Source organism: Perognathus longimembris, chromosome 7, assembly GCF_023159225.1.
Source record: "Perognathus longimembris pacificus isolate PPM17 chromosome 7, ASM2315922v1, whole genome shotgun sequence".
Classification (NCBI taxonomy): Eukaryota; Metazoa; Chordata; class Mammalia; order Rodentia; family Heteromyidae; genus Perognathus; species Perognathus longimembris.
In genome coordinates, this window is record NC_063167.1 from 29,557,463 (window position 1) to 29,571,709 (window position 14,247).

The 14,247-nt window shown below is 45.4% G+C and overlaps 1 protein-coding gene across 5 annotated transcripts in view; it reads left to right on the top strand.

Moving 5' to 3' along the window:
* The window catches only part of Armh1 (armadillo like helical domain containing 1), a 48,514-nt gene that overhangs the window by 17,692 nt on the left and 16,575 nt on the right, over positions 1-14,247 (top strand). For 2 of the 5 annotated variants that reach the window (XM_048351138.1, XM_048351139.1), the window contains exons 2-3: positions 117-229; positions 11,682-11,909. In XM_048351138.1, the coding sequence (XP_048207095.1) occupies positions 11,704-11,909 (206 nt within the window). In that variant the 5' untranslated portion in view covers positions 117-229; positions 11,682-11,703. Of the gene's footprint in view, positions 1-48; positions 230-5,676; positions 5,890-11,681; positions 11,910-14,247 lie in introns of those variants that run through there. The other 3 variants (XM_048351137.1, XM_048351141.1, XM_048351140.1) reach the window with 3 other exon arrangements.

Below are 14,247 nucleotides of genomic sequence, written 5' to 3' on the forward strand. Positions count from 1 at the left end.
AGAGTGTTGGGAGGTTGCGGGGCGGGTCTGTTGTCCACGCTGCTTTCTACCCCACTGAGCAGAAGAGAGTGCTCTTGAACTTTGAGCGGCTGACTACCTCTCCTCTCTTCTTTCAGCTGCCGCTTAGAGGCCTGGAGTTGGAGTAGAAAACCGTGCTAAACCGACTGGGCGGCTCGCGCCCACCCATCCTTCAACCCGGTTGGGGTCGAGACCTATTGTGATTGGCTGGGTAGGTAGGAAGCCTCCTTCAGTTAATGACCTAGAGAATGTGCTGTCGGTGAGGGACACCGAGGGGCGAAGGAGTGCAGCTTTCTTGCACTTATCCATGCATTTAACAAGTATTTACTGATCACCTGTCATGTGTCCGAGTCTGAGCTAAGTTCCATAGGTTCTAGTGAGGATCAAACGTTTGGCTATAATTCCTAATGGTTGAGAGGGAGAAACCATGCACGAACCACCACCACTAATCCTGTGTGGAGGATAAATACTACACTATCGAAGAATAAGGGTTTGGGGAACAGAATCTGAAAACAGGGTCATTTGTGGCAATGTGCATAAGCTAGACATTCAAATATTTGTGTGAGAAGTGAAAAGAAGACACTTCAGGAAGGGAAAGTGAGGTGGGTGCTTTAGTTCACACCTGTAATCCCAGCTATGTGAGAGACATATGTAGCAGGTCTCCCTGTCCCCAAACCTGTCAGAGACAAAAAGCCCTATCAGAAAAACAAAAAAGGGGTTGGAGGTGCTGCTCAAATGATAGAGGCCTAGTGAGAACAAGGTCTGAGTTCAGAACACAATACTGCCCAAATAAAAAAGCCAGCACAAGTGGCTCACACCTGAAATCCTAACTACCCAGAGACTGAGATGTGAGGATTGAAGTTCAAAGCCAGCCTGGGCAGGAAAATCCATGAGACTCTCATCTACAGTTAACATCTGAAAGTGGATCTTTGACTTAAGTGTTAGAGCCTTGGGCAAAAATATTCAGACATGCCCCCAGCCCTGAGTTCAAACCCCAGAACCAACACAAGAAGAAGGAAGGAAGGAAGGGGGGAGAGAGAGAGAGGAAGGGAGGGAGGGAGGGAAGGAAGGAAGGAAGGAAGGAAGGAAGGAAGGAAGGAAGGAAGGAAGGAAAAAGAAAGATCACCCCAGGACCAACATGAGAAGGAGAAAGAAGATAGAGAGGGGTGAGTATCAATGACAGTATCAGAAATCACACAAAGCATCTTCTGGCCAGAGGAGGAATTAATGTGAGAGAAACCTTGGAAGAGCAGATCAACATGCATAGAATTTTTTTGTTTAATTATTATAAAGGTGATGCACAGAGAAGTTACAGTAATGTAAGTCAGGTTGGTGTGTGTGTGTGTGTGTACCTTCACTGGGACTCGAACTCAGGGTCTCTTACTTGGCTTTTTTTATCAAGGCTCTCATTCTATCACTTGAGCCATATGGCCATATGGCCACTTCTGGCTTTTTTTTTCTTGGTTGGTCATGGGACTTGAACTTGGGCCTGGGCTCTGTCCCTGAGCTCTTCAGCTCAAGGCTAGTGCTCTACCACTTGAGCTACAGCTCCACTTCCAGTTCTCTGGTGATTAATTGGAGATAAGAGTCTCATGGACTTTCTTGCCCAGGCTGGCTTTGAACCGAGATCCTCAGATTTCAGCCTCCTGAGTAGCTAGGATTACAGGCATGAGTCACCAGAACCTGGCTACTCCTGGCTTTTTGATGGTTAATTGGAGGTGAGGGTCTCACAGATTTGTCTGCCCAAGCTGGCTTCAAACCTTGGTCCCAGATCTCAGCCTCTTAAGTTACTAGGATTAAAGTTGTGAGCCAGAGAAATGTTTGGTGCCAGGCCCCACTTTGAACATCTAGGTAGATTTTGCTGATGGTAACAAATTCCCAATGTACTTTGTACCCATGAGCACTGGAGCTTCAGTTGATTATGAGGAATATAGAGAGTCATTATAGGGCATTAAGCAATGATCACACAGAACAGAGAGAATGGACTAAGAATTGGGGGAGGCCAGTTAGGACTTTGTTTCAGTGATAGGAAAGCAATACAGTTGCCAAAAGCTTGGATCGGCAGTTGAAATGTAGAAAAGAATGTGGGTTCCTTAGGTACTCACAGCTACAAAGAACTGCAGTTGGTGACTCCTTGGGTGTGGAGGAAGTAGAGTGGTGAAGATGTCTTCTAGATTCCTAATTGGGGCAAAAAAGGATTTTTTGGAAGGAGTCAGTTCTTGGGTAAGGTGAGTTTGAGGTATTAGTAGAACATCCAAGCAATGGTGTTCAGGAGACACCCGAGTATGCCTGACTGGAGTCCACAAGACAGGTCTAAACTGCAAATAGAAAGGTAGAGTTTTATGGCCAGTCATTTGGGGCTCATGCTTGTAATCCTAGCTACTCAGGAGACTGAGATCAAAGTTCAAAGCCTGCTTGGGCAGGGAAGTCCTTGAGACTCTTACCTCCAATTAGCCATCAGAAAACCAGAAATGGTGCTGTGGCCCAAGTGATAAACTACCCTTGAGCTGAAGAGCTCAGGGACAGAGCCCAGGCCCAGAGTTCAAGCCCCATGACTGACAGGAAAAAAAAAAGGCAAGTGACAGTGCGAGGCCTTGAGTTCCAGCACAAAGATTAAAAGAAATATGGAACTCTATAGGACTTTGTGGCTGGCAGCCACACCAGATTTATTGAACTCCTAGGGAATGTGTATATACAGAGTAAGACAAGGACTGAGGAAAAGGTCCTGAGAAGCATCTAAGTTAGAAGTTGTACAAAGGTAATTGAGATGAAGTATCACAATGGTAAGAAGGTAAGAGTAGCCAGGCCCCAGTAGCTCACATCTGTAATCCTAGCTACTCAGGAGGCTGAAATCTGAGGATCATGGTTCAAAGCCAGCCGGGGGAGGAAAGTCCATGAGACTCTTATCTCCAATAAACTACTCAGAAAAAGCCACAAGTGGCACTGTTGCGCACATGGTAGAGTGCTAGCTTTGATCACAAAGAGGCTCAAGGACAGTGCCCAGGCCCAGAGTTCAAGCCCCAGGACCAGCAATTTAAAAAAGAAGAAGAAGGTAACAATAGTAGAATGTGGTGTTTCAGAAGCTCAGAGATGTGTTGAAGGCTGAGGACTAATCAAATAAAGTCAAGTCTCCAGGTCTGTCCTGTGTTTATAAACAAGGAAGTTGTTGCCAACCTTTGCAACTAGATAGTTTCAGAAGAGTGAGGGAGCAGGGATTACAGTGGCTGGAAAAGTGGATGGGAAGATGAGGCCATGAACAATTTCAAAAAGTTTAGTCATCTGAAAAAATAGAGAACAAAAAAGTAGCACTGTGGCTCAAAGTGGTAGAGCACTAGCCTTGAGCGGAAGAGCTCAGGGACAGCGCCCAGGCCCAGAATTCAAGTCCCAAGATCAACCAAAAAACAAAACAAAAAAAAAATGGATAAGGCAATAGCCAGAAGGAAGGTACAAGTTTTTATTCAGTTGGGAGAGATACCGTTGGTGTAGATCCAGCAAAGAAGAGAAAGATCAAAGCCAGGCACAGGTGGCTCACCCCTGTAATCCTAGCTGCTCAGAAGGCTGAGATCTGAGGATCCTAATTCAAAGCCAGCCTGGGCAGGAAATTCTGTGAGACTCTTATTTCCAACTAACCACCAAAAAAGTCAGAAGTGAGAGAGAGATCAAATTATAGGGAAAAGCAAGAAGATAACAGGAAATGCTGGCCATAGGTAGGAAATCCAAAGGTCTGGTAAAGAAATTCTCTTTCAAAGCTGGAAGCATGCTTCAATTGTGGCAGAAAGGAAGTACATGTGTTGAGATTAGTACATTGCGAAGTTTGGTAATGGGAAGTTGAAGGAATTCCCCTTTGATGTATTTTCTCTGTGAAATTATGACATGAGATTAGCCAGTGAGAGTAGAATTCAAGAAGATGTGTGAGGCTGAAAATAGCAGAGAAAGACTAAAATAACAGCAGTGGAGGTAACAGAAGCAGCATACAGCTTTCTGGGCAGTTACCATGACCATCCAGGTTGGTGACTGTTTGTAACAGTAGCCTGCATGGTTATAGAATGTGTACTTTACGCCAACAATCAGTCACTTAATGGTAGACACAGAGAAGTGAATTGAACCTGGTTTGAGTTTCATCAGATAAATGCATTGGAAAGACAAAGGACAAGGAAGGATTCCTGAAACAGAGTGGTTGAATAATGGGCCTTAGAACTTGAACTAGATAGCAAAGAGAAATATATCACTGACGGGATGTCTCATTACAGTTAGAAAACCCATGTCTTAGAATAGTTGATTGAGGGCTGGGGTTATAGCCTAGTGGCAAGAGTGCCTGCCTCGGATACACGAGGCCCTAGGTTCGATTCCCCAGCACCACATATGCAGAAAACGGCCAGAAGCGGCGCTGTGGCTCAAGTGGCAGAGTGCTTGCTAGCCTTGAGCGGGAAGAAGCCAGGGACAGTGCTCAGGCCCTGAGTCCAAGGCCCAGGACTGGCCAAAAAAAAAAAAAGAAATAGTTGATTGAGGGAGTTGTGATCAGAAAGCAACTAATGAAGTTTGAGCTTGTGCAAGTGATGACTAGGTCCAGAGTATGAGCATGATAGTGAGCAGCCAAGCTGGAGTTCAGGACATAGTCAAGTGTGTTTGCACGGCATCTGCATGGTGTGTGTGTGTGTGTGTATGTGTGTGTTTGTGTCACAAACTTAAACACAGGTCACAGGTCCTTGACCACTATCCCTAAGCTTTTTTTTTTTTTTTTTTTTTTTTTTTTTTTTTTTTTTTTGGCCAGTCCTGGGGCTTGGACTCAGGGCCTGAGCACTGTCCCTGGCTTCTTTTTGCTCAAGGCTAGCACTCTGCCACTTGAGCCACAGCGCCCCTTCTGGCCATTTTCTGTATATGTGGTGCTGGGGAATTGAACCCAGGGCCTCATGTATACGAGGCAGGCACTCTTGCCACTAGGCCATATCCCCAGCCCCCCCTAAGCTTTTTTGCACAGAGATTCTCACAGACTTTTTTTTTGGCCAGTCCTGGGGCTTGGACTCAGAGCCTGAGCACTGTCCCTGGCTTCTTTTTGCTCAAGGCTAGCACTCTACTACTTGAGCCACAGAGCCATTTCCGGCTTTTTCTATATATGTGGTGCTGAGGAATTGAACCCAGGGCTTCATGTATATGAGGCGTGCACTTTACCACTAGGCCATATTCCCAGCCCTCTCACAGACTTTTGTGATCCTTAGATTTCAGCCTCCTGAATCTTTAGGATTACAGATGTGAGTCACCAGTGCCCAATACATATTCATTAGATAGATAGATAGATAGATAGATAGATAGATAGATAGATAGATAGATAGATGACTGTGTCCTGTCTCTGAATGGAGACTGGGACTAGGGAGAGTCAAGAAATGGAAAGCCAAGGAGAGGGCCTCTATCCCATTCTGCATGTGAACCCCCCCCCCCCAAAAAAAAAAAACCCAGCAAACAGTAACCGTTTTCTTGTCTCTTAAGGCCATCAGGGGTCAGGTCTCTAGGCTGACAGCCCATACTTTGGAAGCTTCTTGCTTTGACAAATGTGTTTGGGGTTTTTTTGAGGAGGAAAAAAAAGTCCTCTAGGAAATATTTTTCAGAAACAAGACCTGTTGACCTCTTAATTTTTAATACTTCCCCTCACTTATTTCTAAGGATCTTTGGCTTGGCTTGGGAGCTGGTGTTTGAGATTTTTGTGATTTGAGTTTCCCTGCATGAAGAGGAGCCATTTGGCTGCTGTGGAAATGATTTATGATGAGTCCACATTTATTAATCACCTCTGAAGATGGAGAGGAAATTAGAAGCAGGAAGTCCACTCTGTGCTGAAGGCAAAGTAGATCAGCATCCCTTGCTGAACACTTTGCCAAGGTTAGAAGGCGACAAACAAACCAATTTGGACCAAGGTTCCTAATCTGGACTTTAATTTCATGTGCTTTGATTTCTCACACCATTTTCTCTCCAAGGTAAAATGATGACTATTTTAATTGGCTGCCACTTACGACAGAGAGATTCCAATAAGCATGATGGCATCTGTACATTTTTCTCTGGCCTTCTCTGTGCGCTCCAGTTCTTATGATCAAGCTGGTGAAACTGACTTTTACTGCATGCTGGGTGCCATCCATGATGGGTTGACTATAAATTAAATCCCCTTTTCCAAAAGCCATTTTCCATTAGTGCTAATTTGTTTGCTTCTCATTTCCACCGATCATTAGAGTGTCTGCTTGTGAGCACCAAATTGGAAATAATTTCCTTGACATTTCAAAAAAATTTCTCCCTTTCTTGGATGCCATTTGGTTGCAGCTAAAGAACATTATGGTTTTCAGAAGAACAGTTCACTCCAATTACAATTTAACTGACCGTTCATGGCACTGAATTCCTGTCCTGAGTGTCCAAAGATGACACCGCTGCTGACATTGCTATTTCCTGTCATGGCTGTAAAACGCCTCATAGGTTTGCCTTGGCCTTGAATGGAGATTCCGCCACATGGAAGCTTTGGGAAGTTGGTAGTTTTATGAACCTACATATCATGGACATTGAAATATAACCATGGAAACAGGAACTGGCTGCTTGCTTCATTCATTCACCCAGCAGGCATTTATTAAACATCTATTTCATGCCAGGCCCTAGGGATATAGAGATAGGGAAGACCAACCTCTGCCCTTGAGAAACTCATATGCAAATGGAAGGAAAGGTTGATTTTTACAGCACAGTAGAGGAAAAGATGGCAGACAGAGAACCTTAAGACCAGAACCGGTTAACTGGCTCAGTGAACATGCCAAAGGGTGAAAGGGCAGCTGGGCATTCCTGGTGACAGATTCAGCATTGAGACGCACAGAGCTCGTCTAGGGTGGGCAAGGTCAGGTCTTACTGGAGATGAGGTTAGGTGGGTGTCTTGAATGCCATATTGAATTGAGACTTTATTCATGGGTAGCTAATGGAGAAATTTGGGAATGACAAAGGGAAGAAATACAGACCTGGATTTGTTTGGGTTGGTGAGCATTGAGTAAGCATTTAAGGGAAGTCAGAAGAGATGGAAAGAATCAAAATAGATAAGAAAGTGGGTGCTGCTGGTAGCTCATGCCTGTAATCCTAGCTACTTAGGTTGAGATCTGAGGATCATGGTTTAAAGCCAACTCAGACAGAAAGTCCATGAGACTCTTACCTCTCCACTTGGGCCTCCCTCCCCCAAAAACTGGCAATGGAACTGTAGCTCAAACAAACTCAGGGACAGCAGCACTCAGGCTCTGAGTTCAGGCTTCAAGACATGCGCACACATACACCTATATATACAAAGGTAAGAATCCAACCAGGGTGGAGCCACACCCCAATAACCAATAAGGAAGATGAGACTGGAGGATCATGAGTTTAATACCAGCCTAGGCTACACCTCCTGGGCACTGGTGGCTCATACCTATAACCTTAGCAACTCAGAATGCTAAGATCTGAGGATTGCAGTAAAAGACCCAGTCTCCAAATAACCACCAAAAAACCAGAAGTGGAACTGTGGCTCAAAGTGGTAGAACACGAGCCTTAAACACAAAGCTCAGAGATGGCACCCAGGTCCTGAATTCAAGCCCCATGACTGACAAAAAAAAAAAAAAAAAAAAGAATCATGGAAAAGCGGGGTGCTACATGGTGATATTAAGAATGTTGGGGGGGCTGGGGATATGGCCTAGTGGCAAGAGAGCTTGCTTCGTATACATGAGGCCCTGGGTTCGATTCCCCAGCACCACATATACAGAAAATGGCCAGAAGTGGCGCTGTGGCTCAAGTGGCAGAGTGCTAGCCTTGAGCAAAAGGAAGCCAGGGACAGTGCTCAGGCCCTGAGTCCAAGGCCCAGGACTGGCCAAAAAAAAAAAAAAGAATGTTGGGGAGGGGCTGGGATGTAGCTCAGTGGCAAAATGCTTGCCTAGCAAGTGAAAAATCCTGGGTTCGATCTCCAGTACCAAAAGGAGAGAAAAGACAAAAAATAATAATAAATACAGTTTAAAAAAAAAAAAAAAGAACATTGGGGAGACTTGACATATCTGTAATCTCAGCACTTAGTAAGCCAAAAGAGGCGTGTGAGCTGAACAACAACCTGGGCCACATAGAGAGAAAAACTATATCAAAAATTTAAAAATAGGGGCTGGGGATATGGCCTAGTGGCAAGAGTGCTTGCCTAGCATACATGAAGCCCTAGGTTCAATTCCCCAGCACCGCATGTACAGAAAACAGCCAGAAGTGGCACTGTGGCTCAAGTGGCAGAGTGCTAGCCTTGAGCATAAAAAAGCCAGGGACAGGGCTGGGGGTATGGCCTAGTGGCAAGAGTGCCTGCCTCATATACATGAGGCCCTGGGTTCGATTCCCCAGCACCACATATACAGAAAATGGCCAGAAGTGGTGCTGTGGCTCAAGTGGCAGAGTGCTAGCCTTGAGCAAAAAGAAGCCAGGGACAGTGCTCAGGCCCTGAGTCCAAGGCCCAGGACTGGCCAAAAAAAAAAGAAGCCAGGGACAGTGCTCAGGCCCTGAGTTCAAGGCCCAGGACTGGCAAAAAAGAAAAAAAAATTAAAAATAAACAGAGGAAAGCCAGACAACATAATATAAGTCTTTAGTCTCAACTTAAGAGACTAAAAAAGAAAAAGCTGGAAGTGGCGGTGGTTCAAGTGGTAGAGTGCTAGCCTTGAGCAAAAAGAAGCTCAGGGACAGTGCCTGGGCCCTGGGTTCAAGTCCCAGGACTAGCAAAAAAATAATAATAAAATAAACAAAAGAAAAAGATGGGCACCAGGAACGGTGGCACACACCTGTAGTAGAGGAAGACTCAGGTCCAAGGAATCCATAGTGGGGGGGGGGGCACCATGTGAATGGAGCATCCTGCCTAGCGTTTCCTGCCTTTGGTGTCCTGAAATGGCTGGTTGTAGCTCTCGTAGGGCTTGGAGGGTTGACCCTGGGAACGATGCATCCGGATAAAACTAATGCTGGTGCTTCTGCCGCCTCCTCCCCACCGTCTAGAACAGCAGCCAGCCATCCATCCCCATTCTTTTTAGGCTAGCCTGGCTATTAAAGGTGGCGATGGCCTCTGGAAGTTATTTTCATACTTGTGATCATAATGGCATTCCTGTGATTGATGGCATCATCTCAGAAGAGGCTTTGGTCATTTTTGCATTTATGTTGGTCACTGTTGCCCACCTAGTTGTTAAGGATGACAGGATGGTGTGACGGTCTCCCTCCCTGAGGTTAGCTATGCAGACGCCCCTCCCCGGCGCACATTCCCAGTGTCTGTCCTCTGAGAGGCAGTGGAGGTGGATGTGTATCCCTGTCTGTCTGTCTGTCTCAGCATGCCTCAGATTCTTGCTTCCTAATAAAATTCTGATAGCTGGGCCCCATCAATATCTCAAATACATGTGAGGAAACGTTAATTTAGAATCAATTTTCAGATGTTTCAGACTGTAAAGTCCTTTTAACTAGATCTCTGGCGAAGATGTAGAAGCACTTTATGGGACTGTAAATTTCGTGTTGAACAGTCTTTGTGAAATACACATCTCCCCTACACACAAGCTGTTCTCTCCATATCAATCATGGCCCTTGCAAGTAATGTTTCACAAATATTCTGTAAATCACAGAAAACCCCATGGTAATGTGAAATATGACTTTCACTTGTCTGTTAGACAAAAGAATCGCACATGCCTTTCTCCCATCAGCACTGACTAACATTTGTTATGGATAATAACACTTTCAATCACAACTATTTTTGGAAAACGGGTTTATTTTAAACCTTCCCTCCCCCACTGAAAACATTCCCAAGGACATAGACTCCTACAAAGCACAGCCCATTAATCCAACTATGCAATATGAAGTTTTTCTTCCCACTAACTTTTTTAAAGTTGTTTTGAAAAGTTAGTCTAAAAGCTCTACGTACAAGGCTAAGGAACACGTTAGCAGGAGAGGGGAGTCTCCAAAGACCCTAATCTCAAGCCAGGTGCCAATGGCTCATCTGTCATCATAGCTACTAAAGAGGCTGAGATCTGAGCCTCACTGTTCAAATCCAGCATGGGCAGGAAAGTCCTTGAAACTTTTGTCTCCAAGTAGCCAGCAAATAGCCAGAAGTAAAAGTGTGGCTCAAGTGGTAGAGTGCTAGCCTTGAGCACAAAAGCTCAGGGACAGCACCCAGGCCCTGAGTTCAAGCTCCAGGACTGGCACCAAAAATAAAAATAAAAAGGAAAGAGGAAGGAAGGAAGGAAGGAAGGAAGGAAGGAAGGAAGGAAGGAAGGAAGGAAGGAAGGAAGGAAGGGAGGGAGGGAAGGAAACCCCAATTTCTGACCTAATGTGAAGTAAGTCATAAGAGAAATCTAGAGCCAAGCACTAGTGGCTCACTCCTGTAATCCTAACTACTCAGGAGGCCGAAACCTGAGGATTGCAGATCAAAGCCCAGCCCAAGCAGGAAAGTCTGCGAGACTCTATCTCCAACTAACAACCAGAAAACTAGAAGTAGTGCTGTGGCCCAAAGTGGTAGAGAGCCATCCTTGAGCATAAAGAGCTCAATGACAGTGCCCAGGCCCCAAGTTCAAGCTCCACAACCAACCAGAGAGAGGACTAGTATTTTAGCAAGCACCTTATCCTCAACTGTATCTTAGCTGATCTTAGCAGAGAGAACTTTAGCTTTTAAACAAGCTGACTACCTTGAGCTAGACCAAGTGGCTAAAATCTATAATCCTAGCTATTGGAAGGTGGGAATTGGAGGATTACAGTTTGAAGCCAGCCCAGGCATAAAAAGTTCTTGAGACCCTGCTCATCCAGCATCTGAGTGTAGTGGCGTATGCCTGCTGTCCAAGCTCTGGGAGAAGCACAATGACAAGGTGCAGGCGAGGGCCAGTCATCCCCAAAGGCTCAAAGAAGCACAGGTAGGAGGAGCGACGCCCAGAATGGCCTACCTTGAATATCTTAAAAATAGCCAAGGCAAAAAGGGACTGGATGCATGGCTCAAGTGCTAAAGTACCTTTTTAGCTGATACTAAAAGAAAAATCAAACAACCTTAGTACTCTTCTTTTTTTGAAAGAGGGTCTCATTGTGCCGCTGAGGCTGGCCTCAAAAGTTACAATTTCCCTGCCTCCTCTGTGATTATAGGTATTTGCCACTATACCTGCCCCACTGCCTTTATTTATTTATTTATTTTTTGGCCAGTCCTGGGCCTTGGACTCAGGGCCTGAGCACTGTCCCTGGCTTCTTCCCGCTCAAGGCTAGCACTCTGCCACTTGAGCCACAGCGCCGCTTCTGGCCGTTTTCTGTATATGTGGTGCTGGGGAATCGAACCTAGGGCCTCGTGTATCCGAGGCAGGCACTCTTGCCACTAGGCTATATCCCCAGCCCCCCACTGCCTTTATAATCTCAGTTCTATTACAACTTCCCAGTTTCAAGTATCAGATGGCTAGTTCTGGAATAGATTTCTTTTTTCATTTCCAGTGTTCAGGATTAAACCCAGGACCTTGTGCATTCTAGGCACACACACTACCCTGAGCCACACTCCTAGCCCCCTAGAGTGGATTTTACACATAACTACCTATAGGCACGCTAGGGGCTCACTAAGTCTCCAGAAAATCAATAGAAAAGCAAAGCCCACAAGGCTACAGATTTGCATAGTCCTGAACCTTCTGGTAACCTGTCTCTCTTCCCTCCCTTTGCAGCCAGCCTCAGAACTGATTGGCTATGACATCTATAAAAGAGCAGGCAGCAATTAGCAGGCTCCTGAGTTTTTTACAAGACTGGGACAATGCTGGCAAAGCCGAAAGGAGTCACATTCTCAACATTTTCATTGAATCCAATCAAGGCAAGACTGCCCCTGAACTGGAGCAGGAATTTTCCCAGGGAGCCAGCTTGTTCCTGATGCGCTTGACCACCTGGCTCAGAATCACGTATCCTTTACCCAATAGTCCAGAAAAAAAGTAGGCAATCTTCAAAAGAAAAGAGAGAGAGAGAGAGAGAGAGAGAGAGAGAGAGAGAGAGAGAGAGAGAGAGAAGATGAGATGGTTGAAGAAGCTTTTCTCTTGATTCTCTTTCATATCTTTGAACAGGACATCTAAAAATATCCAAAAAGTCAAGTACTTTATAGATTTCCTGTCTTCCCAACCTGTGTGTCCTCATTCTCTCCTCTATCTTTCTTTTCTTTCCTCAAAACTAAAGCTATTCCTTTTCTGTAGGGTGAATCTGTTTTTATTCTCTATTTGAATCCGCTCCTGTCTCCTTAGAGACTTCACTTTTTCTGTCCTGCAGCTTTCCCCTTAACCTCATTACGAACTCTGTGTGTGTGTATACACACGCGCGTGCTGGTCCTGGCTTAAACTCAGAGCCTGGATGTTGTCTCTGAGCTTTCTTGCCCAGGGCTAGGACTCTACTACTTGAGCCATAGCTCCACTTCAGGCTTTTTGGTGGTTAATTGGAGAGAAGAGTCTCGTAGACTTTCCCTCCTGAGCTGTCTTCCAACCACCACCTTCAGATCTCAACCTCCTGCGTAGCTATGATTACAGGGTTGAACCACTGGCATCTAGTTACTGACTTTTTTCATCAACATTTACATATGCTGAAATCTTTCCTACCTTCAGAAATGAAATTAAATCCCCATCACCTGTTCTTCATGATGGAGCTTGTTGAAAAGCAGGTTGGCCCTCCCTATCTTATTCTTCCTCTGTCTGCTGCCTTCTCGTTGATAAATTAGGGGTGTAAATTGTAGGCTTAGGCCTGCAACACTGGCCAAAGGGAATACTTCTGACTACATCTCTATGCTTAAAATAGAGCCAGGCACCAGTGGCTCATGCTTGTAATACTACTTAGGAGACTTGAGATCTGAAGACTTGCATACTCTAAGCAACACTTCTATTACTGAGCTCTAACCCCCAGCTCTAACTAGCTTTTTGGGTTGTTTTGTTTTGTTTTTTGTTTTTTCAGTTGTGGGGCTTGAACTCAGGACCTGGGTGCTGCTCTGAGCTCTTTTGCTAGCACCCTACCACTTTGAGCCATAACTCCACTTCTGGTTTTCTGGTGGTTAACTGGAGACACCAGTCTCACACACTTTGCTGCCTGCACTGGCTTTGAAAGGAGATCCTCAGATCTTAGATTCCTCAGCTAGGATTACAGGCATGAGTCACTAGCACCTTACCCTAAATGAGGCTTGAACTCAGTGTCTTGTGCTCCCACCTGGCTTTCTGGATTTTTGCCGTTTTAGATTCTCACAGACTTTCCTGCCTGGACTGGCCTCAAATCTCAATCCTCAGATTTCAACCTCCTGAGTAGCTAGGATTTTTTTTTTCCTTGAGAATCTCTTGCCTGTCCTCCAGAGTGCTAGGATTTCAGGAATGTGCCACTCTTCCCCCCAACTACTCCCCTTTCTCAAACTCTCCTCTGTTTCTCATTGTCTGTTGCAGGGCCTTTTCTACTCAGCGCTGCAGTGGGAGTGTTTGCAAGGATTCTGTGTGTGGCTCACTTCTTTTCTCACCCAGCCATGATGTCCTATGAACCCAATAGAGGACTGTCATGAAGATGATATGAAACAATGCAAGCAAAGCAGTTAGCACAGTGCCTGGCATGCAATAAATGCTGATCCCTGTGAGCTCCTACTGATATTGTGGCAACCTTCTAGAAGAACAATTGCTGGAAATAATAGACCAGAAATGTAGGGCTGGGATGTAGCTCAGTGGCAAAGCGCTTACCTAGCAAGGGCAATGTCCTGGGTTCGATCCCCAGTACCAAAAAAGAAAAGACAAAAAAAATACAGTTAAAAAATAGACCAGACATGTAATAGTGTATGACTGAAAACAAAAATAGTTTCGGGCGTGGCAATGCACGGCTGTAATCCCAGCCCTTGGGAGGAGGAGGCAGGATGATCAAAAGTACAGGACAGCCTGGGCTATGAAGGATCCTGTGTTAAAAATTACAAAATACACACACAAACACACACACACACACACACACACACACACACACACACACACACACACACATCCCTAGCCTGGACGGGGGCGGGGGGAGGAAGAGACAGAAATTAGTCAGCCTAGCTAGTAACTGAAGAAAACAGGGAATGGGGGAGAAGGGAGAGGACAGGTGGGAATAAAGAGACTTCTATGAAGACTGATAGCTCGAACTCCAGCTATGGCGGCAACAGGCAGGACAGCTGGGCTCCGAAGAAGACACTCTTCTTGCAGTAAAGAGCCTTTCCTAATGAGCCAATCTGTCTCTACCTCTATTGGCATCCTGGGA